The sequence below is a fragment of the Colobus angolensis genome, unplaced genomic scaffold (genome assembly GCF_000951035.1).
Source record: "Colobus angolensis palliatus isolate OR3802 unplaced genomic scaffold, Cang.pa_1.0 Scaffold137, whole genome shotgun sequence".
NCBI classification, from domain to species: Eukaryota; Metazoa; Chordata; class Mammalia; order Primates; family Cercopithecidae; genus Colobus; species Colobus angolensis.
The window spans coordinates 1,557,492-1,584,068 of record NW_012114455.1 but is presented as its reverse complement, the minus strand read 5'-3'; the positions used below and the strand labels follow the sequence as shown (position 1 = coordinate 1,584,068).

Below are 26,577 nucleotides of genomic sequence, written 5' to 3'. Positions count from 1 at the left end.
TGTTAGCCAGGATGGTCTCGATCTCCTGACCTCGTGATCCGCTTGTCTCGGCCTCCCAAAGTGCTGGGATTACAGGCTTGACCACCGCGCCCGGCCCTTCCATGTTTTCTAACAGCTACAGTGACAGCAAGAGCTCCTCATGCAAAGGATCCCATCTCTTGGCTATTTTGGCTGGGAGGGAATGCAGGGGCCACTTGAAGGTTGCCACCCGCTGGGTTTTCAGGTAGAAAATGGTCTTTTAATAGTGTATTCTCAGACATTTTTTTTTTTGAGATGGAGTCTTGCTCTGTCGTCCAGGCTGGAGTGCAGTGGCCTGATCTCAGCTCACTGTGACATCCGCCTCCTGGGTTCAAGCAATTCTCCCGCCTCAGTCTCCCGAGTAGCTGGGACTACAGGCGTACAGTCACCTGCCACCACACCCGGCTAATTGTTTTGTATTTTTAGTAGAGACAGGGTTTCACCATGTTGGTCAGGCTGGTTTTGAACTCCTGACCTCAAGTGATCCACCTGCCTCCGCCTCCCAAAGTGCTAGGATTACAGGCGTGAGCCACCACGCCTGGCCTGTATTACCAGACTTTCTGAGAACACTTTGAAGTCAACTGCAGTTGTGACCCATGTTTATATAGCAGACGTGGCTGGCGAATTTTGTAAGAGTACCTTCCACAAAAGTGGTAATGTGACCTGTTGACTTTCTATCTGCACGTGGGCACAAGTGACGTTCATTTGCTGGGTACTAGTCATCGTGTTGTGGACGTGGTGGAGTGTAAGGTCTTGATGAATTCTGGCAGTATGCAGAAAAGAAACCAAGGCCAGAGAGACAAATAATGCCTCGTGTCCCGCTGCTTTCAAATTCCATTTATTTATCAAATGGCTACTATGGGGCTCTTTTTAACTGTTTCTAGGAGTAGGAACAAAATAAGACATTAAGTGGTGGCTTGACGAGAAAGATACACATTTTTAGAAGAAAGAAAGGGGAAGGCTGCAGGGAGCCCGTCTTGATGGGAGCTCTCCAGTCTGTTGGATTAGCATAGGAATATGCTCATGGTGCCCTGATGCTGAAACTAGTCATCCCCCACCTCCAACATAGGCAGCTGCCTGCAGGGGTGAGTGTCAGAAAAGACTTACGTCGGAAGAAAAGGGTTTTTTTTTCCTGAAATTTCCTGATACCTCTTTCAGAATGTCACCCTTGTAAACAGGCACCCAAAGCGTTGGTCAGCAGAGCTCCTGACCATGGCTGCCTCTGCGTGACAAGGACATTTGCAGCTGCCTTTGGAAGGCTCTTCACATTAAAAAGCAATAATTATATCAGTGTGTTTCATAGCTTGAGTCAAGCTTTCAAGGATCACTGCTCCTTTTTGCATTATGCATCCTTTTGGGGAAAGAAACAGAAAATTATTCTCTTTATATAGACTCAAGCAATTCCAGCAGAAGTGAAGAAATGTTAGTTTCCCAGAAATCGCAGTGGAATAGAATATAATACTATGTTAACCAACTTTCTGTATAAATGCATCAGTATTCCCTTACATATGTCTATATATTTTATAATAGAACTGTTAGTGAAAATGTGCTTGTTTAAGCTGGGTCACTATGCAAGAGTTACTTCCAGTAGAATGTAGTGAATGTAATTCCCTAGTCAGATATTAGGGATGCTGTAGACCCACGTTCTACATTCCAGATGTCCGTGCCTATAGTATACTGGATTTATTCTTCATGTTGCTTCGATGCAATTAGCTCCGGAGGGGGATAGCTGCGTCCCTTATTTCTGGGACTAGCAAAGGACAAAGTCCCAGCGCGCAGAATCTGAAAACATACCCTGTGTTAGCCAATCAAGTTACAGCAGTGCTGTCACAAAGGGCGTTTTAGAAAACAGGCGAGTCGATGTCCATAGACGACAGCCATTTTGATTCAGGAAACAGGTGTATTAGCATGAGCCTTAGGTCATGAACTGCTTTTAAAGATTGAGTTTGAATATGGGATCTGTCCACAGGGAAGAGAAAATGGCTTTACCTTTAGGACAATCTCATTGTGGACTGCTTTATTTATATTATTAGTAACGCTGTTTTAAGTGTTATTCTTTTTATTGTATTTTATTTATAAAAAATGCCTTTATATATTGAAATATATAAATATATATATATATACACACACATATATATATATAATTGCCTTTATGTTTAGGCGGTATGAGTTCTCCCTAAGCATGAGTTGGCTCTGAACTTTTCTGCCCTGCACAGGCACCCAAACAGTCCTACCTAATGTCACTTCACCGGGAAATGAGAGGACATGGTACAGTGTGAGAGAGAGCACTAACATGTGTCGAATAACTGCTGTGTGCCAGGCACTGTGCTGGGTGCTTGTTACTGTTAACTCATTTAACCCTCACAACACATGTACAAAGTTGACATTAAAATCCCCAAGTCACTCAGTGAGCCATGGGACCTGAGTGCGAACCCAGTTTATCTGGAGCCATAATCTGGGCTCCTCCCGTTTTTCCATCCTGCTTTCCACAAGCATGGCGGTTCACTCTTTGGATAGAACCAGTCCCGTTCCGTCTGCTGTGATCTGTCCCTGCTGTGGAATTCCTCCGAGGCTCCAGCTCCGCAGCCGGAGAAGCTGCCCTCTGGCCTCTGTGGGCAGAGCTCTGCTTATGACTTCGTCTTCCAGGAGTCCACATTTCTCCCCTTGATGCGCCCGTCTGCACCTCCTGGAAATTTGAGCTTTACTGTGCTCAGTGATCAGGAAATTGGTCAAGCCTCTTCACGTTCCTTCTCATCTAGAATCCTGTGTGATTGTTTTAGCGTTAAACTGCCCTGCTCCCACCGTATCATTTCACTATCTCCTTTTAATGTTTTTCAGTTTTGCACTGACAGTCTGGTGACAGGTGCTGCCAGGGTGCAAGTGAAATGGCAGTGTTCTAAACCTTTTGCAGTGTTCTTAGCAAAAGCCTTTCTTTCTGGGTTTTGTTTTTGTCAAATGAGTCTATGAAGACTCGGTGCATCCGTCTTGGGCTGATCGTGCCACAGATCTCATTCCAGCTACAGTACTGCCAAGAAGTGAAGTTTAGAATTGAATTTTACCTGTGTTGCTCTCTTTTAAAGTAATGACTTTGAGATGCATGCTTTGTATCATATTGAAAAGTATGTTTGATTTTCCTTAAAGTTGTAATGTTATGTGTGAAACTGTACATATTTTAAATGATGTAGCTTTGGCAGGTTTTATTTGGTTGACATGATTTTATATTAAAAGAGAACGCTGCTTTCATATAGCGTAGCCCCTGAAGGTGGGGCTACTCCCTGTTTGTACAATGCTGCTTATAGTTTGTGACTGGGGTGGGCGCATGTCTTCCTCTGAAATTCTTTGGAGCCTCCACCCCTGTCCTCCCCTGAAACTCCCCCTGTGCACACCCTTTCTGTTCTGGCTGCAGAGATCAAGGCCCTGAAGGAGCAGGATCTTGGGCAAGTGTTTTAGGGGAGGCTGAGAACATGCCTGAGCCTGGGGGGCGATGTGGAGGCAGGCCCAGCTCCTCGGGGCAGCTTTGCATTTCTTTGGAAGGAAGGGAGGTGGGTAGGAGAGGAGCTTGGAAGGATGAGGGGGAGCGGTCCTGCCTCACACATGGTCTATTTTTACCGTTAACCTAGGGCCACATTGTTATGAACTCCAGTATAGAGATTTAGCCTTGTGAAAAAGTGTTGTTTTACTGCCCTAAGAAGATACACATCTCTAGACATCTCTGACCAGAAAGCCAACAAAGTCTTTTGCATCGGGTGTGGCCCTTTTGTATTTTATTTCCCATATTTAAATAAGCCTTCCTTACACCCTAGCCCCAGTCCTGAGAGCTTTGAGGGTAGCTGAAACCCCTTATCTAATAAAGTCTAACTCTGTGAGAACCACAGAACCTTCTTCAGTTTCTCAATTTTCTGTCTCCTTTCAGGCGCCACTTCCCTTGTGCTGGCGGGTCACCCGTTGGCTTTCTTGCCGTTTCTTCTCATCTGTGTCTCCTGCAGAGGCGGCTTGGAGTCCCGAGTCTTCTAGTCAGTTGAACAAGCATTCATTTGTGTTTTCACCCAGATTGCAGACACACACACAAACACACACACACACTTGGAGCTAGTGAGTCATGCTGGCGGCTGACATTGTGACTCTGGAACAGCCCCGGTGTTCTGTGGGCCAGCTCCCCCAGCCTGGGGGCGGGAAGCTACATCTGCAGTACCTCCGCTCTGTATCTCGTGGGCTGGGACTCCTGGAGTCGGGCCACTGCAGCGTCAGTGATGTTCTTAAGCTACGGTTGAGCGAAGGAACACACACCTACACACCTTGTTTCTCCCCACTGGCCACACCTGGGACCCAGCCATCGGCCTCCCTCAGCGGGAGTTGCAATGGAAATAGCCCTCCGTTGGCATGAACATCAGCTCTGATTTATTTAGGAATTGCTCCATCCAGACTTTTTTCTGGAAGCAGCTAGCTTGCTCATACGTTTGTAGCACCACAGACGGTTCCCAGTACCATGGCTGTCACTTGCCCTCAGACACCCAGTGATCCTTCTCTCCCAGTTGTGGGTCCTCCTCCTCCTCCTCCTGCCACCTCTGTCTTCCACAAGCTGGGCCAGGGCTTCTCTTGTAACCATGTCACTTAGGGCCTCGCACCAGTTGGAAAGACTGGGTATTAAGTGAAAGTGGTAGTTGGTGTCTTAGCTACGTTGGTTTTACGACCAAAGTCTGACAGAATTGCTCTTCCCAAATCCCACCTGCCTTCCCTAAGCCTATTTGCATCTTCCTCTTTGGACCTCATGGTGTTGCAGTCACTGTGATGGTGACGTTCACTGGAGCATCCGCGGTTTCTTGTGCAGGATCCGAACCTGGGGTGGTGGTTGGTGTTTCAAGGCCTAGGAAAAGCGTATGTGGGCAAAGAACAGAGATGCCTTGGGAGTGTCCAGATGTTCCCAGAGCTCAAGAGAGACCAAGCGTCACCCTCAGCACCCAGCACTGGTCTCCTTGCACACGAGTCGTCTTTTTCTGGATATAGTCGTGCTTACCTGCCTGCACCTCAGCATCTTCTCTGGGGCCCCTCTGTTGGTGCCTTTGCTCCCTGAGAGTGAAGTGGGAGAGTAAAGTTAGTGGCAACTCAGTTCCCTCGCTTTCCTTTCCAGCTGGAGGAAAGCCCTGGCCCCCAGGATGACTGGGGTTCCACACTCACATGGGAACAAGCAATTGACCAAGGCCTGTAGGAAGGAAAAGAAAAGGAACATTACTTGGCCACCCCAGCAGAGATCCCAGGAGAACGGCCCTCTCTTTCCCAATGGGCTCTGTACTAGGGCCTCAGGAACCCAGAAGGGGATGGCCCCAGGTGCCTGGGTTGGGGGTTTGAGCCCTGAACGGCAACATCTAGCACTGGGGAGAGGGTCAGAATTAAGGAAGAGCCTAGATTCTTCTCCCCCGGGAGTGCTGCAGCTCTCTTTTGGATAGCTCAGGGTCTGGCCACCCTGTGGGGTCAAGCAGCCCTTCCCTTCCCATTCCCACTCACAGGGGAAAGTCTCTGGGTGCCGGGCAGCATACTGGAACACCAGTAGACAGGCCACCGTTGCCACCACCATTCCTGTGCCTGCTGCACCCAACACCGCTGGGTAGGCACTGAAGGGGGGGTCCGCTAGGAGGGGAGAGCACAGGTTACATGGTTTCGAGCCACTGCAGAACTTGGGCCACAGTGGCTTGTAGGGAACCACTAGGGTTCTGGAGAAGCGGTGCCCTGCTCATCCAGTTCCCCCCGCAGCTGACATGGGGGACCCAGAGAACCCGGAGATCAGGTCTCTCCCAAGGAACGCGGCGCTCTGTCTGCCTAGTGCTGTGGGGTTTGACTCTCCTGCCAAATCCCGTTTCTGGTGCAGAAAGCAAAAGTCTGGTTATCTTGGTGGCTTGGGGCTGAAGGGGAGTATGCCATGAAATAAGGAATTCCCAGGATGGAGAGGGGGCAGCAGGAAGCCGAGAGCCTGCCTGTAGCCCTGGAGGGGAAACTGAGGCACAGAGTGGGCTCCTGTTCTCAGTCACCAGCACCTTTTCCTTCCTCTCTCTTCTGATCACATGAATTAGGGTTCCTAACCCTCAGCCTGGAGCCTCCCGAGCCCCACAGGGAGGGACGGGAAAGAGCCGTGGAGATTATCTGAGGGGAGAGTGGAGAAGAGGGCGGGCTGGGGACGGGAGAATTCAGTAGGAAGGGAGCAGATGAACAGAGGAGGGGGTGCTCTGTGAAGAGGAAGATGAACCAGGGGCCAGTGCTCTGGAGAAAAGGTGAGTCCCTCCCTGGCATTAGCTGGCACCTGGTATCTTCACCTCAGAGGGATGTCCTGCAGTGTGGTGATTCAGAGCCAGGATGCGGAAGGCATAAAGGACCCCGGGGTCCAAGCCTCCCAGCCGCCGGCCTCGGCTCTCCGGCTCGATGTCACTAGCTGCCGTCTCCCACGCCCCAGCTCCTGGGCCCAGGGCACTGGCCTTCCGCTGCACCAGGAAGCCTGTCAGGTTCCCGGGGCCTGCGATGGCCCATTGAAGCTGCACCTCTCTCCGGTGCCTCCCGTAGGTCAGGCGGCTGATGGTGACGTTGGGAGGAGCTGGATATCCTGGATGAGGGTGGGGACACAAAGAGGCACACGTATACCTGCAACCACGTGAGCTTGTGCCCCCAGATTTGCTCCTGTCGAGAGGCAGCCTGGCTGTGTGGAAAAGGCACTGGGTTGGGGTCTGTGGACCTGAGAAGCCCTGTCTTGTCCCACCAGTTTTTTCATGTATAAAGTGAAAGGGAGGCGATGCTGCCTGCCCGGCGTTCTGTCTGCCATGAGTGTACCAGATTCACGCACATGTTGCCCATCTAGCTCTTGAGTCCTGCCTATGCCCAAGGAAGCTCAAGCGCTCACATTTTAGAGTGGGGAATCCTTGTGCCTTTCCACTTAAAGCACTCTGTGGCTGTTGGTCTCCCGGCCCCCCACCTCACCACACACACACACTCGACCCCTCACTCACTCAGGACCTCCAGCAGCACGCTCCGACTGTTGTTACCCACGGCGTTGCGGGCCACGCATTGGTAGGTGCCCCTGTGGTGTGCCGGGTCAGCATCGTAGATGCCCAGGCGCAGCTGGGCACCCTCAGGGTGCAGCATGAATCCTGAAGTGCCATGGTCCACCTGCTGTTGCTGAGGCCCCAGCCAGAGGAGCTGGGCAGGTGGTGTGCCCCCGCGGAGAGAGCACTCCAGCCAGGCCTCTCCCCCCTCCAACACTGACACGCGGGGCTCAGCCACGTCCAGCTGTGGGGCTTCTGCGGGGACAGAGAGGATGAGGCTGGCTAGTGGGAGGGCCTGGGGACAAGGTGCTGGCCAGCATTGGAAGGGATGGAGAGGAGATGGAGCGGGAGTGCTGCAGAGTTGATAAGGAGGCTTGTCTGGGGCCAGTCTGCTTTCTTTTCACGTTCCCGTTCTATGCCAAGTTCCTGTCGCAGTGTGCTCCAGGGCTTGCTGATACAGGATAAAAGCAGCAGTGTTCCTCCCTGCTCCTTCCCTGCCCCACCCTAGCCTCAGCTCCTGCACGCAGGGGCCCTGCCTTACTCGTCTCTGCATGAACAGCCCCTTCCAGCACCTGTCCTCCCTCCCACTAGCGGCCCCCACCTCCTGGCTGGCTCCAGGCGTAGCGCTGGGCCCATAGCAGGCGCTCAGATTTTATGGACTGACTTATTAAAGACCCAGACTCTCAGGTGTCAATGAATCTCCTACAATGGAATTTCCGGTCCTGAGACTGAGTAATAGGGAAGGAAATATTTGGGGTTGAGGCCTCCTTAGAGCCCTGAGAACATGCTGGTTACCAAGCCTTTGGAGACCAAGAGGTAAACCATTCTGTGAGAACTGTTGTATGTGACAGCTTCTCTGTTTGCTTTTCTCACTTTTTTTTTTTTTTACTTTGATATGTAATTCTTTTTTCCTGGTTGCAGTAAATAGACTGGCAGAGCCAGATGAAGACAAGGAGGAACCAGACCAAAACCAGAGTAAGAGAGGTAAAGAACTGACTTTGGAAACATGAATGCAAATCAACAGTATAATCAGGCATCTCTCTTACACAAATCCATGTAAATGAAGACTATGCAATTGACATTTCGCCATCACCTAGATCAGTGCTATCCAGTATTGTAGTGACCAGCCAGGTCAATATGGGAACTTGAAATGTGGCCAGGCCAGATTGAGATGTGCAGTAATTGTATATATACCAGATTTTAAAGATAAGATGTCAAATATCTTGTTAATAATTTTTATGATTACATGTTGAAATGATAACATATTGGATATATTGAGTTAACTAAAGTATTTCACTTGTTCTCCTTTTTAAATGTGGCTGCTAGAATATTTTAGATCACATATATAGCTCACATTATATTTTCATTATATAACTCTGACCTAGCCTAAGCCCCTTATTTTATGGATCAAAGAAAACTTGAGTCCCTGGGAGCTCAGTTCCTACCTACCTCCTAGCTTCCCCGTCCTCACTGACTCGCTTTCCATGCCAGCACAACCACCCCCCAAGATCTCTTTATCCTGGTTCCAAAGGGTTGCTCCTCCCGTCCCAGTCCCAGAACAAACTCGCTAGCCCCTACTCACCCAGCTGGAGGTGGCAGTGGGGGTCAGGGGTCCTGAGCAGGTGAGTGCCCCGGCAGGTGAACTCTCTGCCAGCCAGATCTTCCTGGGCCTGCAGGAGGTGAACGGCCATCGAGGAGCTGCTACCACCCAGGGGCTGCTGCTGTTCGTCAAGCCAGCTCAGGGTGGCGGGGGGCTCGCCGCCAGGCCACTCACAGCTCAGCATGATGAACTGGTGCCCCATTGTGGCTGTGCTCCAGCAGGTGGGCCTCCCGAGAGGCTCCCCTGGAAAGAATGATGGCTCAGCATGGCCCTGTGGAAGGAGGAAGGGCTTGGCACATCCGCCCTATCCCCCTTCCTTCATTTGTTCCTTCACTCCCTCCTTCCTTCATCACTTTGTCACTCACTCATTCACACACTCATCATTTATTGATGGCTGATCATGTGCCAGGGAAATGGTGGGAACAGACATTAAACAATGATTATGATTTAATGTGTGCTAGAATATAGACAGAAAGACAAGCTCTCTGGGGCTTCCAGAAAGAGGACAGGATGATCTCTGAGCTCTGTCTTGGCTGATGGCTGGGAGTTTCTCTCTGCACACTTGGCAGAGAGAATGCTGAAGGCAAATTTCAAGCCCAACATGCGTCAGAGCGGTAGAACGGCGGTGTAGGGGCGATGAGAGGCTGCTAACCCTGCAGGCAGGGACAGTGGGGAGGTGTCAGGGTTCCAAGCCCAAAGCGAGGGGGACAGAGCACAGTGTGGATGGGAAAGATGGGAGATGGGGACTGAGAGCTGAGTGCCGCCCACCTGCTTGTTACATGGCGTGTTTTGGAGCCTGCAGTCTGGAGCGCCACCCAGATCCCAGGCCCCCCCTGCTCTCCCCTGACCTGTACCCACACTCTGCCTGGAATGTCAGAGCCCTGGGCTGTCCTGTGTGCACTCACAGAGCGTGACTGTGCAGAGGGCAGGCGGTGCCAGGGCTGGGTGCTGGCCAGTGCAGGTGAAGACGCTGCCACTGGAGAGCTGGGCGGCTGCATGACTCCAGGTGACGTTGCTGGGGGCAGTAGGGCCAGGTCCCTGGGGCCCTTCCCACTGCAGCTGGGCAGGCGGAAGCCCTCCAGGCCAGGCGCAGAGCAGAGTCACAGCCCCGGGGCTGGGATGCACTGCACAGGAGGGCTGTCCCTCAGGGGGATCTGGATGGGGAGTGAGTGAGGCTGGCGCAGGCTCCACTGCCAGTGCCCTGCAGGCCCCAGGCCCAGGCCGGGGGGTTGGAGGCCAGGGGTGTCAATGGGTAGAGGAGTAGGGAGAAGTGAGTCAGGGGAAAGACTGAGGCTCTCTGAGGGGCTGGTGAGGAACAGGCTGAGCCCTCAGGTGAGGGGCGGGAGGTTACCAAGTGTACAGGAGTTTAGAGTCCCCAAGGAACCCCAGAGGCCCCATGGAAGGCCCCATCTCCCATTCTCATCTTTGCCCCTGGGCACCCAGGAGCCAGCACACCTTGCCTCACTGCCATCGCCCTTCTCTGTGCCTCAGTTCAGTCCGCAGGGCCATGGGAATAATCACTTAGTGGCGGGAGGCTATGTAGTGTCGGTAGCTTCCCCCTTCCCTTCCCCTTCCCATGGTTTTCTTATCCTCTTTCCCTGCCCTCCAACTCCACTTGGTCAGAGACATCCCTCCAACAAGAGCAACTTCGGCTCGCTCCACGGGGCAGCTTGGTCTGCCTGAGAACAGACCCACAAAGGCTCCAGCGTGAGTTGTCCCCAGGCCAGGTCTGGGCGTCACGCGACCCCATACTCACAGTAGATGGTGAGCTGGACAGTAGTCTGGGTGCGGGAGTCCAGGTAGCTGTTGTGGGCCAGGCAGGTGTACAGACCCGTGTGGACACGGCCCGCTCTGGCGATGACGTAGGTAGGCCCCGTGTGGACTTGCGTATGGTCACGGAGCCACACGTAGTGACTAGGCGGGTTGGAGGCAGCCAGGCAACTCAGGGTCACCTCTTCCTTCTCACTGGCCCAGAAGCCCTCCTCAGCGAGTCCCAGGGGCTCCACGGTGATCACAGGCTTGTCAGGACCATCTGGAGAGCAAGGAAGGCCGGTTACACCTCCCCAACTTCATTCCTTCATTCACGCACATGCTCATCTCTGAATGTATGCATCAATCCTGGGGGCATGCAGTATGCTCCGGCCTGTGTCCACCCGGAGGCCAGGCCCTCCTGGAGCTCAGAGTCCAGGGACCATGGGCAAGTCCAGGCTGCACAGGGCTTATGTGTGGAGGTGAGTGCCCTGGGCTGTGGGCGCTTCCTCGAGGGACTCCTGGGTTGGGCCAAGGTGGGGCAGAAGAGAGGAAGCAGACCAGTGCTCCTCATGTGCCTGAGACTGAGGGACTCTTGGAAGCAGACAGGCAGCCACTGTAGACTGCAGAAGTAAGATGCGGCAGTGGGATGATGCCCTGAGCCGATCCCTGAGCCCGATCCCAGCAGCTGCCCCCTTTCACTTCCCTGGACTCCACCTTCCCCTCTCTCCTGCGTTCCAAGCTCGGGGTCACCATCTTCGAAGCTCTCCCTGACTCCCAAGGAGTTCTGAATTCTCTGCCTGCTTCCAGTCTGCTCCTGCCTCTTTCTCAAGAACTCTCCTGCTCACCTGCCTCCTCAACAGTCCCCAGTTCACAATTTCCACAAACCACCACCGTGAAGACCAATAAATAGGATGCCATTTGTCCTTGCTCCTTAAAATGTCTAAGACCAGCACTGTCCAATAGGCGGATGCCAGTCACAGAATTTTTTTTTTTAACATTTTCTAGTAGCCAAATCTTAAGTAAAAATGACCAAACCCAATCAAGCAAAAAACAAAAACCGCCAATAGGTGTTTTACTGTTTAACCAAATATATCCAGAATGTTATTTCAATATATAATCAATATAAAAGTTACGGATGAGGTATTTTACATTCTTTCTTTTGGAATAAATCTTCAAAATCAAGTGTGCCTTCCATGCATACAGCACAGCTCAGTTTGGATTGGCTCCATTTCAAGTGACCGAAGATACATATGCGTGGCTGCTATGTGGGACAGCGAGCTCTGGGCCACCCCGGCCTTCATCTTTCCCCAGGGCTCCTGATTTCTCACTTCAGGCTGGCTGCCCTCTCCTCCCACTGTGGCCCCACCCCCTGTCTCCTGGGGTCCCGCTGGTTTCTGAGAGCCCTCCAGGCTCAACCTAAAGGCAGACTTTCCAGGCTGCCAGGGAAATCGCGAGTGAGATTGTAAGCATGAATGTACGCACGTTTTCCTGGAAAAGGGTGTCCATGACCTTAAAAAGGCTAACAGCCTGGAACTAGAGCTGCACTGGACACCAGGGGCACAGCACCCCGTGACTCTTGCCTGCTGAAGACTTTTAGAGGGCGGAGCACTGCCGCAGAGGAGGGATTTGGAGAGTTCTGAGGTGTGGAACCCGAGTGTGGATGGGGAGGTGAGTGTGAGCCCTGACAGCTCCCCCACCACAGTCTGACTCACAAATGACGTCCAGGAAGGCTCCGTCACTGCTCAGCGTGTTCACGGAGTTGCGAGCACTGCACATGTACCAGCCTAGGTGCGTCCGGTTGACAGGGTCCAGTCGGAATAGTGGCTCAGTGACCCCCACCAGGGCCTCTCCAAGGCCTTGGGATGCCTGATGCTGCCAGGCAAAGGTCACAGGCTCTGTGCCCTCCCGCACTGCACACGTGGCCACCACGGAGGCTCCCTCCACAGGGGACGGGTTACTCAGCCGCACTTGAGGCTTAGACACTGGCACTGGCCAGAGGAGGGAGAGGCCCGCTGTGTTATTACAGACCCAGGACATGCCCGGCTGTGTCTGGCGCCCCCACCCCTGCTGGCTGGGGACTCACCTGCCCACCCACCCTGACCATCTCGTCCTCATCACCCCAGCTTTCCTCAGTCCCTGGAGTGGGGCGCCCTTTAGAACCTGGACCCCCCCCACACACACACAAAGGGAATGGGCAGCACACATGCAGAGACATCCAAAGCAGCCCGCGGACCAGCTGCAGCTGGGGCCAGGCCCTCACCCAGCACAGCCAGCGTGAGGTGGGAGTAGGCAGTGTGGAGCTGGCCACCAGTCACGTGCAGAACCTGGCATAGGAAGTGGCCGCGGGCACCCTCTCGAAGTTCCCCCAGCACCAGGCTGCCGTTCCTCAGACTCACGACTCCCAGAGCCGAGGCGATGGCCTCCACCTTGGACGTGGCTCCATCGGTGACAGCAACAGGCCGGGGAACCAGGGAGCCCAGCGGAGTGAAGCTCCAGAGGACCAGCAGTGGGGCAGGCCCAGAGCCACAGGCCAGCTCCACGGAGCCACCTCGCACTCCCTGGACAGACACCACCTCCTCTGCAGGCGCCTCGGGAGTCTGGTGGGGCTGGCCTGGGGAGAGAAGGGGCATAGCAGGACTTCTGGGCTGCTCTGGGCTCTCCTGCACTCCCTGCCTTGCCTGGAGCCTCTCTTTTTGGTTCTGCAGTCCCAAGTGGCCCAGGCACTTGGTCAGGAAGACCACATAAAAGCTTTTCTGGAGTTGGTGGGCAACAGACAGTTTCTGCGGGAGCCGCCGGGTGTCCTGTTTGGAGGCACTGAAGAAGGGGTGGACTGAAGTCAGAGAATGGACTGGAGCAGAGATCCCCACTCCTCATGAGCCACTAGACCATTCAAAAGGCAGATTCGTGGGCGTCACCCCAGACTATGGGGTCGGTCACCCCCCGCGGTGGTGAGGGGCTAGGGCCCAGGAATCCATATTTGTAACAAGCACCCCAAGATGAGGCTGATGATCAGTCCCGTGATGACGGTGGCCCTGGAGATAAGGAGATCTGCATGGCCGCCGGCAGCTCGGGGTCTGGAGTTCCCTGTGTAAAGATTCCAGGAGGATCCCTGGGCTCATCCCACCCTGTTCCAGTCGCATTGCAGCAAGGGGAAGAGGACACCGCCCGCATCAGCCTATCCAGCGTTCATTCAGCTAAGCATAGAGTGCTGGGCTCACAAGGACAAATGAACCCCCCATCCCTGCTCTCATGGAGCTCCCAGTCCGTCAGGGACCAGCCATTAAGCAGTTCCTGTGGAGTAAGTCACTCAACAGGTATTCTTGGCTCAGGGCCCAGCCCTCAACCGCAGCCTAAGCCCAAGTACCATGTTCCCCGCTGTCCCCTCACATGCGGCCAGGGTGGGCCTCATGCCATAAAGTGCTGAGGGCCTCAGCAAATTTGCATGAAAATAAGTGCCTGGGGCTGGGCTCAGTGGCTCACACCTGTAATCCCAGCACTCTGGGAGGCTGAGGTGGGCAGATCACCTGAAGTCAGTCGTTTGAGACCAGCCTGGCCAACATAGCAAAACCCTGGCTCTAATAAAAACACAAAAATTAGCTGGACACGGTGGCACACACCTGTAATCCCAGCTACTTGGGAGGCTGAGGCTGGAGAATCACTTGAACCCAGGAGGCAGAGGTTGCAGTGAGCCGAGATCACACCACTGCGCTCCAGCCTAGGTGACAGAGCAAGACTCCTTCTCAAAAAAAGAAAGAAAGAAAGAAAAAAAAAAAAGAATAAAAATATATAACCCAGAAACCAATTTCTTCCAACCCCATGGACATTGCTTTGGCCTGAGATGCCAGCATCTCTCACCTGGATTACAGCCATGATCTCCTGATTGCCCTAATGTCCCTCAAAAACTGGGAACTTTCTGAAACGTAGATCTGACCATGCCACTCCTAAGCTTACCACCTCACAGTGGCTCTCAGGACGACTCCAGCTTCTCAAGGTAAAGCAAAGTGCTATCACCTACATGGCACATAGTAGTCACTCAGTGAACGCTAGTTAAATGTCTTGCCGACGAGTGACTGAATGGACTTCATGCAATGGCTATACAAGTGCAAAAGGAGGATCCCTCAGAAAGAGGCAGGAATAGTGGGATGGGAGTGGGATCTGAGTATCACTCACCTGAGGCCCTCAGGTGCAGAAGGCAGAGGCGTATCAGCAGCAGGAGGCTGACCGGGTCGTGCTGGGCCCTCTGACCCACCATGGCCCCATCTCCCTGGTGGCCACCCACCTGAGGCTCCTGCCTGACTTGTGGGCCCCTTCTACCCAGAGCAGAGCCCAGCCCTGGGAGGATGGTGGTCTGGCTCAGGTTGCCAACTTCAGCCCTGCCCATGCCTCCACCCCTGCTCTCCTGTTACCCTCAGTGCCTCGATGACTCGTGAATTATTTACGAGATGATTCACTCCATCCATAATGCAGAGTTGGGAAGGGCAGGACGTGGCTGGAGCAGACCCAGGGGAGAGGACCACCAGCTCCCTGCGTTTTCACTCCAAGGATGTTGTAAAATTAGTCACTGAACAGAGTTGAGAAAGACCCCCAAACTCTTCTGGTCCAATCACCTGCCCAACGCAGGAGTCCCGAACACAAGGACTGGGATAATAACACCTTCTTTGTTGTAAAGAGTATATTATGAATATCAAACGACAAGACTTAAATTAGCACACGGGGGGCTTTTGGGGTGCTGAAATGTGCTATTCCTTGAGTTGAGTAATGGTTACAGTTCCTCAAGCTGTACATTTATTTTTTATGTACTTTACAAATCTTTGATATAATTCATGCACCCAGATGTGTTTGATACCTTTCATGCCTGTCCACGCATGCGCTCATGCACACACACGGGTGAACAGCATGCAGCAGATGCACCATTCATGCTCCTGGCTAGATTTGAAATATCAAGTCTGGACCCCGGAGCTGGACTGGAGCCCCTCTCTCCAGCTCTCCGAGCATATCCTGTTGTCTAGCTGTCTCTGAATGACAGCCCGAGAAGGGGTCAGATTTTTCCATCCTCTGGTGGCAGGGTTAGACGGAGGATGAGATTCCTGAACCCCAGCGAGAAGGGGGATCTGATGTCTGGTTTCAAGTTCTCCAAGGCTCAGCCAAGACAGGAGCTATCAGACTTGAATTCTAGGTGACTCCTCCAGGGCCCAGAGATGTCACTGTGGCACTCTGGCTTCTCACTTGCCTGGGACAGTGGCTGCATGGATGGAGGCTGTATGGACAGACCCCTATCCCACCCTCACTCGGCCCTTCCATGCCTTCCTCAGGGTCTCGAGTCCCCGTTCCCTCCTAACTAAGCTATGGGGCAGAATGGCAGGTGGTCCCTGAGAGTCAGGTTTGACTGCCCCTGGTGACCAGTCCATATGGGCCACTCATTTTAATTCCCCCACTCCCCAAACTGGGAATCTCCTCAGAAGTCCCTTAGAGGTTCCTATGGAATACAGTGTGGGGATCCGGCATCACTGTCCAGCTCAGGGTGGCTTGCCCCGTCTCTGGAGAGAACAGGAGAGTTCCAGCCGTGTGAATCACAGGCGCTTTCAAGGATCCTCTGGAGGCGGCAAGAGCTTGTGCTGATGCGGAGTTAGTCTACACTGCCTGCGTTATCAGCCCCCCAGCCTTTTCTCAGCTGGGGCATCAGGAACACGAAACTCAGGTGGGGCTCCTCAGCCTGCTCTTTCCCCTTAGGAAGGGGACCCTTGAAGGGAGAACCAGGGAGGGAGGGTATATTAGTCAGGGGTCTCCAGAGAAAAAGAACCAAGAGCCTGTATTATATACAGAAAGGGATTTATCATAGGGAATCGGGTCATGTGATTATGGAGGCTGACAAATCCCAAGATCCGTTATCCACAGGCCTGAAATCCAGGGAGAGCTGAGGTTTCAGTTTGAGCCCAAAGGCAGGAAAAGCCCGCGGTTCCGGTTCAGGCAGTCAGGCAGGCGGAGTTCCATCTTACTCAGCCTTCTTGTTCTATTCGGGCCCTCACCTGATTGGGTGAGGCCCACCCACATTGGGAAGGGCAATGTTCTTTACTGATTCTATCAATTCAAATGTTCATCTCACCCCAGAACACCCTCCCGAAACACCCAGAGTGATGTTTGAAATGTCTGGGTACCCCATGACCTAGCCAAGTTGACACACAAAATAGACCATCACAGAGGTGAAGCCTACCCCCCATCCTGTGCCCCGGCTCTGCCAGAACAGGAACCCCACGGCAGAGCCACAGCCCCTGTCTGGAAGAGAAGAGATGTGTCTGGAATGGGAAAACAGGCCCAGGGTTCTTGTCCCTGCTGCCTCGGGAGCTGAGGAGCTGGGAGAGACAAGGTGAGCTGGTTCCTTGTTTTGAGAGACAAGAAAGCTCAGTAGTGCGAACGCACCTTGATCTCTTTACTACTGTGTGACCTCGGGATCTTACAGAACTTCTCTGAGCTTCAATTTCTTCCTTTATTTAATGGTTTTCCTGAGAGGGACGCATGGGATTATGCATGTATAGCTCCTGCCTGTTAAACTTACTTATATCCCTTAACCAAAGAACGTAAACAATGAATTGAATAAATGTTTCTTGAGCGTCTAAGTTTAAGGCACAGAGATGGGGTCAGATTTTTCCATCCTCTGGTGGCAGGGTTGGAGGCCTGACAAGAGATCCTCTCTTTCCCTCCTTCCTCACTTCCAAAGGAGCTTCAGCCACGCTGATGTCACCTGGTGCTGCGGTCTGCACTGTGCAAGGTCAGCAGCTGGGCCCTGGGGCAGGTAAAGCTGTGGATTCCCAGGTTCTGGTGCCTGATTCTCATCGTCCCCTGCTGCTCAGGGCCTGTGCTCTCCACCCTCACTGCATGGCCTCCATCCCCAGCCTGCCTGGGTCCCCAGGGCTCACAACAGCCTGGAGGGAAGGACAGGCAACTGTGTGGACTAAGGAGCAACCTGGAGTCCCTGGCGTGGCCTCGCAGCTGAACTCAGAAATGAGGGAGTTATAAGGAGGGACTTGGGACCTAGACTCCAGTAGTGTGAGGTGAAATTTTGCAGGACCAGGCTGAGGTTCCAAAAGGGATGGTGGGACCTTCCTTTGCACACAGGAAGCCCCTCTGCCACCTCCTAGAGAGAAGGCCCTGCAGCTCCTCCTGGGGGAATGTCAGGTGGGCGCTGCATGACCTTGGTCGAGCAGCCCGCTCTGTCTTGGTCTTGTGGCCATTACCTGTGAAATGAAGATAAGAATAATAATTCCCTGTTCAAGTTATAAATGACATACAACCACCAGTATTAAGCCCCTCACAAGCACCCAGTGTGGCACATAGATACATTGAATCAGTGTTAGCTCTTGCCTTCCTCTTTAAGTTGAATGCAAATCTGCTTCCCTGACACTTCTATCCTTGGGGAATTCTTTCATGGAAGTTTTGTAAAATTACTCAAATCCCACTTTCAGATGAAAGTCATTCACTATTTGAAACTGCGTGTGCAGCTCTTCTCTTCTCCACCTAAATAAATAATACTAGCTACCATTTGTTGTACACTTACATACACCAGGCATGTGTTAGGGGTTCCCCACAACCCCATGAGAAAGCATTGCTATTCATATTTTATGAGTGGGCTCAAATTCTCCATTTTCTTCCCGTGACTTGATTTTCTGTGCCCCAGGTTGCTCCCCGTCTTTGGACATTCTCTGGTTTGTCCCCGTCCACTCTGAGACTGTGGCTCACTCAGTCTGGCCAGGGGCCTGTGGAGCTGCTAAGTCCCTTCCTTTCTGACAAGAATGCTCGAAGTCTTGCTCAGTTATTTACTGAGTTTCACGAATCCCCCCCAGCTAACATTTATCCTGTATCAGGGCACGTTTGCTACACTGCTCCCTTGGGGCCTCCCCTGGCTCCTGAGGACAACTGGGCACACGTGGCTCTTCTGAGAGGAAGCAGTGCCTTCCTGAGTCTCCCTGTGTCTTTGGACGAGGCAGTGGTGCGGCTGGAATAAGTGCCAGGTGCCTGCAGCTGCCTCCTCTCCAGGACCCTCTGCTGTGCACGGGCAGCAGCTACACCAGACCGTGGGTACTTGGTAAACTCAGGGACAGATGACGTTTGTCTTGCACCACATCCCTGTGCCTCTGAGCCAACCTACAGGCCCCTCCTTTTGTGCTGTGGGTGTTAACCCAGCTCTCCGGCCTTGCGACCATTTTGAACCCTGATTCTGAAATCACAGGGCTTTGGAGCAGCAGCATGCGAAAGGACAGGGACAGCTGGGCTGGGGAGGGAAGCAGATGCTTCTGGAGCAAATGGCTTCTCCACGTGTGCTGTCGGGCCAGCCCAGCCCTCCAGTACCCCAGCAGGAGACCAGTTGAGGGCTGCAGAGGAAATGGGTTAGAGGCTCCACAGGCAATGTGTCCCCAGCTGTGCTCACGGCTGAGGAAAGGAAGGAGGACAACAGGGACAGAGGACAGGCAGGGGCCACTGCCTAGTCACTTTATAAACTGATCCTTAGAGACCAGAGAGGAAATGAAGGAGGCCCTGGATGGAAGGGTTGGGAACAGGAGGTGGACAGATCAGGAGAGGAAGGAAGGGGAGGCAGACGCCGGCCGAGGCTCAGGCAGTGACAGTGCTGGGAGAGCACCTGTTGGGGCCGCGGCGGGGAAGGAAGCCTAGTTTCTGGCACCAGCTCTGCCTGGGAACTAACCCTCCTTCCATCTGCTTTCCATTCCCGGGGCCCTTTCTCAACCAACCCTATCTGGGCACATGGAGCAAAACACTCACGGCTTCTGTTTCCTGACTGGTTAAAAATGTGATTGCAATGCCCGTCCTGACACTGCTCGGGGCTGTTGTGAGAACCACGTGGTGGATTAGTAAGAGCGTAGAAGCCGCTGTGCAGAGATGTGAAGAAAGAGGGGAGCTGGAATCACATCAGGGGATCTTGGCTCTGTTGCCTACCAGCTGAGTGATGATGAACAAGTTGCTCACCCGCTTCATGTCTTAGTTTTTCCTCTGTGAAATGGGACTAATTGTTTATTAGACAATATTAGAAGCCAGGCATGGTGGCTCTCGCCTGTAATCCCAGCACTTTGGGAGGCTGAGGCAGGCAGATCACTTGAAGTCAGAAGTTCGAGACCAGCCTAGCCAATATGGTAAAACTCTCTCTCTACTAAAAATACAAAAATTAGCTGGGTGTGGTGGCGTGTTCCTGTAGTCCCAGCTACTCAGGAGGCTGAGCCATAAAAATCACTTGTACCCGGATGGTGGCAGTTGTAGTGAGCCAAGATCATGCCACTGTACTCCAGCCTGGGCAACAGAGAAAGACTCAGTCTCAAAAAAAAACAAAAGTTAGAAAATTAATTTTGTTTTATGTGAGAATAGTTTTTTTGATTGTGTAAGACAATGTTTCTATTTTTTAATGAATACGAAAACATTCAGCAATGAGATGTCCCAATGTCTTTGGATTATCTTAAACTACCTCACAAAAATAGACCAGATGCTGCTTTCACCAGGCCTCTAGCCCTGCATTGCCATGGGGATTCTTGGAGGGAAGAAGCTGTACCTGCTTGACATAGACGTTAACATCTTCCTAATTTCGTGAAAGTTGTGTGAGGTGTGCTGGGTGGTGGAAGGGGTGAGAAGGAGAAAGGAGAGTGCTTTGGGGGCAGTTGGAACAGAGAGGAAGAGATTTCCCTGAGTTTGGGATAGGTCAGAGGTCACTAGGTACCTGGGAGAAGAACAGTCTGGAGACAGCAGGCCAGGACCCCAGAGCATACAGGACTGGAGAGCTATTGCTGACTGCACAGACCCACGGAAGGCTTGGACAACGAGCAGGCCAACCACCACCACGATGGACCAGCAGTTAGAGGCCTTCCCTTGGTTTCGTTCCTCCTAAATTTCTTAGTCAATTTGTGAGGCTATACTAGAATACCTGAGACTGGGTAATTTATAAAGAACAGAAATCTATTTTCTCACAGTTCTGGAGGCTGGGAAGTCCAAGACCAGGGCTCCAGCAGGTTCGGTGTCTGCTGAGGGCTGCTGTCTTCCAAGATGGTGCCTCCAGAGGAGGCATCCTCCAGAGGAGATGAAGGCCACGTCCCCACATAGTGGAAGGCAGCAGGGCAAAAAGGGATGAACTCCTTCTGTCAAGCCCTTTTATAAGGGCAGCTACTCTCATTCATAGGGGAGGAGCCCTCATGGCCTAACCACCTCTTGGAGACCGCATCTCTTAATACTACTACATCGGCAGGACCTGAATTTTGGGGACACATTAAAACATAGCAATAAGCCCCCGGGTTCTGGTGGGACACTGGAGAAAAGGCAGGAGCCCCAGGAATGAACTCAACTCTACTTGATTTTAGTGAAATAGAGAAATGGATATTTTTGTGCACCTAAGTTTGTAGAGTAAGAGTCACACCTTCTACACCACTACTATTATTATTGTTAGCATTGTTGTTGTTGTTGCTGTTTTCTGGGCTGTGACACTAGTTCTCAGTGCATTTGAGTGCCATCTGATATGAGCAAAGTGCTCAGGACAGCTGCAGTTCCTTCCCCCAGGAAAGACTCCTAGCACTTCAGTTCCCAGGCTCTCCCTGGGTTCTGCCCCATCTGGCAATGGTGCTGCTACCAGGCTGGGAATGACAGTATAGGGAGAGTTCTCTGTAGTTGAAGGTCTGGTTGGAGGGCTCCGGTAGGAGTCTGTCTGGACCCAGTACAGGGGATGCCCACCAGGCCGGCCGTAGCCTTCAAGGGTGGGCCAGACTTTTGAGGTCTGTGGGGGAAGCCAGGGACCAGGGAAACTTCTAGTTGCTCTCTCCATCTTCAGGCTTGTCACCTCCCTTCTACCCCCTCCCAGTGCCCTCCACCCAACCTGGCTAGATTCTCCAAGTTCCCTGGCTGGGGAGCAGGAAGGAGTGGGGAGTTTCCGTAATGTCTCTGTAGAGCTCCAGGGCGAGGCTTGGCAACTGGAAACTGTCAGCCGTCTCCTTGGCGACCATCAGCCAAATAATTCTGGGAATGGAGGAGGGAAGGGAGCTCTCAGCAGGGCGGCCAAGAGAGGCAGCCCTCACTTCCCAGAAAAGTTCAATTCCTCACTACCTATGTCAACTGGGGTTCAGTCAGGAGACAGAAACCACACACCAGTAAGTTCTAAAAGAGAATTCAGCATAAGGAACTGATAATGAGGTATGAAGTTGTTAATTAGGTAAGGAGAGGGTAAGGAGAGGGTAAGGAGAGAGAAGAGTAAGGTTTCCTGGGGGTTGCAACTGGAGGAGCAGCTACCACTCCAGGGCTGGAGAACCCTAAGGAAGAGTTTTAAAGGAGGGTTCCAGAGCCTGTGACCCAGACATCTGAGGAGGGGGCTCAACTCAGTGGGAGCTGGGGTCTCTGGGTGTGAAGGAAGGACTCCTGCACCCAGACCTCTGTGGAAGGGGCACCTGCCAGCTGGTGCTGGGGTCTCTCAGGTAGGGGTGCAGGGCTGGGGTAGGGGGGATGATGAAGCTGCAAGTGTTGGAAACACTGCAAACTGGACCAGGTGCCGCTCCAGGAGGGGCCTGCTGTTCCTGGGGTGAACATGTGTTGCTGGGGTGCCCTAACAGGGAACACACCGATGCAAACAGGAAGGAGCCTGTCCACACTTCCTGTCCTGCCTGCAGCCTCCCTCTAGTGACGGGCAAAGCAGAAATGGAGTTGGCAGGGTCCAAGCCCAACATTGCAAAACTGACTATAGAAGATACAGGTCCAGAGCTGAGAAATAAGAACCTTGTTACCGCAGTGCTGGAAGTTCTGGTCTTTCAGCCTTGTCATTAGTGGTAAGAGCAATGCTGAATGCATAGTGGGTGCTCACCTAATATTGTTGTCTGGTCACTGCCTCTGCTGATTCCTGAAAAGGCACCTGGGCAGGTAAGGAACGGGCCCATCCCTCCCCTTCTTGGCTTTATTCTGGCCTGTTTTGAAGTTACTGACATTCACAGGCTCTGACAGCTGGAAGGAATTTTTATAATGGTAATAATGAAAACAACAGCAGTGAAGAAATATTATAAGTGGCCTAAGGAAAACTATAAAATTACTGGCATCAAATCGTACATTAAAAGTACAGGACAAGATAAATAGCCCTGTGGGGCAGAAATAGAACAAAGTTCAGAAATTTATCCCTGTGCGTATGGATTATAGGGTACAATAAAGGTGGTATTTCAAACCAGTGGATTCAACTATGGTTTCTTTAATAAATTGTATAGGCACAGTTGGCTCTATGTCTGAATGAAAAAAAAAAGGTTAAGATCTCTACCTCATTAAATTATTAAAATGAAATTTCAGAGAGTTGAAAGTTTAAATGTAACATTTAAAACAGTTTCATGAGCAAAAATATTAGGAGACTATATGATCTACAGTTTGAAGAGATTTTTCTAAATAAAATAGAAAATCCAGAAGCTACAGAGGAAAAGAGAGACATAATAAGATGTTTAAATTTTAGAAAGATAAAATATACCACTGGGATCATGAGGTCGGGAGTTCAAGTCCAGCCTGGCCAACATAGTGAAACCCCATCTCTACTAAAAATACAAAAATTAGCCAGGCATGGTGCCACGTGCCTGTAGTCCCAGCTACTTGGGAGGCTGAGGCAGGAGAATTGCTCGAACCCAGGAGGTGGAGGTTGCAGTGAGCTGAGATTTCACTATTATACTCCAGCTTGGCCAACAGAGTGAGACTTTATATTACAAAAAAAAAAAAAAAGATATTGCTGGGTGCAGTGGCTGTGGCTCACACCTGTAATCTCAGCACTTTGGGAGACCAAGGTGGGCAGATCGCTTAAGCTCATGAGTTCAAGACTAGCCTGGGGAACACCGCAAAACCCTGCCTCTACAAAAAATTCAAAAATTAGCCAGGTATGGTGGTGCATGCCTGTAGTCCCAGCTACTCAGGAGGCTGAGGTAGGAGGATGGCTTGAACCCAGGAGATCAAGGCTGCAGTGAGCTGTGATCACACCACTGCACTCCAGCCTGGGCAACAGAGAGACTTTGTCTCAAAATACAAAAAAAAAAAAAAACCAAAAAACAAAACAAAAAAAACCCAGAAAGATAAAAGATACCATATGTAAAGTCAAAAGACAAACTATACACTGGAGAAAATATTTCAATATGTACCACCAATAATGAGTTAATTTCTGGTACACAAAAATCCTGTCTGTCAATAAGAAAGAAAAATAACTAGTAGAAAAATAGGCAAAAGATAGAAATAGGTGATTCATGGAAGAGAAAAATCCAAATGGACAATACATTTATGGAAAGATGCTGAACCTCACTGAGAGTCAAGGAAATGCAAATTTTAGAGATGGGATACTGCTTTTCATTTATCAGAATAGCAAAACTTAATAAGAATGATCATACCAAGAGCTGGAGAAGATGAGGAAGAAACCACCTTTAATCACAGCTGGTGGATATGTGAATTACCCCAGACTTTTCAGAAAGGGACCAGGTAAAATATACGAAAACTAAAAATATACATCTCTTTGACTGAGCTATGTAATTTTTAGAAATTATACTATAGGGAAAAAAAAGCAAGCTTTAGAATTTGAGGATATGCATACAAAAATGTAGCATTATTTTTGTATTGGCAAAACCATTAGTATTGATTGAATGGTATATATATATATATATATATATATACACACATACCCATATAATGTAATGTTATACAACTTTTAAAACAATACATTACAGAAAGACAAATGTTCTAGGATTCCACTTAGATGAGATACCTAGAGCAGTCAAAACCACAGAGACAGAAAGTGGAAGGGTGGTTACCAGGGGCTAGAGAGGGAGGGAAATGGGGAGTTGTTTCATGGGTATAGAATTGCAGTTTTGGAAGAGAAAAAGTGCCGGAGATGGGGTCCACAACCATGTGAATATGCTTAAGACGACCGAACTGTACACCTGAAAATGGTTAAGATTGTACATTTTATGTTATGTGCATTTTACCATGATTTAAAAAAAGAATAAATTAGAGGGATTTCCACAATGTTTTGTTAGGTGAGAAAAGCAATCTGCAGAGAAATCTATGTGGTATTTGTAAAATAAATGACGATAAAGGTAAATAAACGCCTGCTGGGTAATCCAGACCTGCCTGGCCGCGCCCCGAGTCCTCCAACTCCAGAGCACTCTCCAGGCTGGTCCAGGCCTAGGGCTCCGGGCAGGGGCTGGTGTTGAACTAAGCTTACTGGCTTTGCCAGCCCTAGGTGGCAAAGCACCCTTTAAACAAACTTCTGCCCTGGTGTTCTCCATCTCGACTCTCCTCCCCCAAACACTAGGCCCCCACAGGTTCTGGCACAGTCAGCCAAGTCTCACAGCTGTTTCTAATATTCTGCACAAACTTTATTGAAATGAGAAGCCCCGTTTATCATCCTTCAGGCCCCTGCTCCTCCTGATTAGGTACAGATGACCTGACAGTCAGTGGGGCCTGAGCCAGCAATCAAAGAGGAGATTGTTCTGAGCCAGGAGGTGAGAGGGGCAGAGGCCTGGGAAGCCAAGCCGGGTCCAAGGAGACTTGGGCGAGCCAGGAGGAGATGGGGGAGATTCTCAAGCTGGGGGAAGGAAGGGAGGGCAGGGCTGCGTAAATTATTCAAGGACCCCTGGTTTGCTCATCTTCTCTGGCCATATGTTCTCTCTGGCCTCCGAGCCTCCTTCAAAAGGCTTAAATTCCATGCCAGAAACATCTCCCCATCTCCAATCTCCAAACTCAGTCCCCATTTTGCTTTACTTTCATCTCTCAACAATACCAGGAAATCTCTCTGGATGTAATAAAAAGAAAGGGCACCTCTCTACCCGAGGCCTCTCCATAATGCTACTCTTCCTAGAGCTGCAGAATCAAAACTCAAATACTGAAAACAACCTAGAAATCACCTAAGTGTCAATCCTACAGCTCCCTCTACAGCATCCCTGACCAATGGCTCTTCCAGTCTATGCCTGAGCATTCTAAACTGTGCTGTCAAATATGGCAGCCTCTAGCCACATGTGGCTATTTAAAATCAAATTAAAATTTCATTTTTTTGGTCACATAGCCACGTTTAAACTGCTCAATGCACGTGTTAGATGATGTGTCAAGAAATATGAAGGGTCATGTATTTTACCACAGTTGCAAACTAACAAGTTGGTCTGACCATTTCATGGATGCTGGCAGAAGACATGAACTCCTGGGTCAGAGACAAAGAACTTTATTATTTATAGCAATATCAGTAACCAGAGTATCAGCATTTTCTTGCTCCAGTTTCCTGAGCTCCAATTCCCACAGGGCAACATGAATGAGGCCAACTGCTACCCACACATACAGTGGGTTGCCATACAAGAAAGGAACCCTGAGTTTAGGAAACCTGGTTCTTTTGCAATGTGCAGTGAGCATCTGCCCTTTGTGCTGGAGGAAGACATTGTCTTCCAAGACTGCTGGTTACATATTAACACAAAAATCCTTGACAGGTGTCCAGAACAAAGGCAGTGCCTCTGCTTACAAAATGTGTAGAAATGCCGCCAGGCGTGGTGGCTCACGCTTGTCGTGCCAGCACTTTGGGAGGCCGAAGAGGGCAGATCATTTGAGGTCAGGAGTTCAAGACCAGCCTGATCAACATGGTGAAACCTCGTCTCTACCAAAAATACAAAAATCAGCTGGGCATGGTGGCCTGCGCCTGTAATCCCAGCTATTCGGAAAGCTGAGGCAGGAGAATTGCTTGAACCCAGGAAGTGAAGGTTGCAGTGAGCCAAGATTGTGCCACTGCACTCCAGCCTGTGCGACAGAAGGAGACTCTGCCTAAAAAAAAATAAAAAATGTGTAGAAATGCACAAGACCCATGGGGAATTGTCTCCCAACACAGTGTGGATATGAAACATCGCCATCATTGCAGAAAGTTCTACTGGACAGCAGTGCTCTAGGGAATGTGGAACTCACTTATTTGCTAGGTCCTTTCCACCATTTCTGAATCCTGGCCCGAGGAATCACAGCAAAATAAGCAAGCACTGCCACTTTGTTACAGGAAAGAGGTCTTGATCCAGACCCCAAGAGAGGGTTCTTGGATCTCATGCAAGAAAGAAAAGCAAAGTGCAGGCCGGACGCGGTGGCTCACGCCTGTAATCTCAGCACTTTGGGAGGCCGAGACGGGTGGATCACGAGGTCAGGAGATCGAGACCATCCTGGCTAACATGGTGAAAC

General features: G+C 51.1%; 2 protein-coding genes across 2 annotated transcripts in view; one reads left to right on the top strand and one right to left on the bottom strand.

Annotated features, from left to right (window-relative positions):
- CDON (cell adhesion associated, oncogene regulated) overlaps positions 1–250 on the top strand; it is a 60,779-nt gene extending 60,529 nt beyond the window's left edge. Inside the window, exon 20 of the mRNA XM_011934632.1 lies at positions 104–250. The gene's annotated coding sequence lies outside the window, so the exon portion shown is untranslated. The remainder of the gene's footprint in view (positions 1–103) is intronic.
- A 2,172-nt stretch (positions 251–2,422) lies between these two features.
- Positions 2,423–14,647, bottom strand: LOC105506536 (hemicentin-2). Its single transcript, XM_011934730.1, has 11 exons — positions 14,566–14,647; positions 12,599–13,225; positions 12,108–12,383; positions 10,400–10,675; positions 9,549–9,797; positions 8,626–8,886; positions 7,008–7,298; positions 6,311–6,607; positions 5,521–5,643; positions 5,033–5,085; positions 2,423–2,704 (listed from the first exon to the last, which is right to left on the bottom strand). The coding sequence occupies exons 1-11, from the start codon at positions 14,645–14,647 to the stop codon at positions 2,423–2,425; spliced, it is 2,817 nt and encodes a 938-aa protein (XP_011790120.1).
- Positions 14,648–26,577: the final 11,930 nt, after the last annotated feature.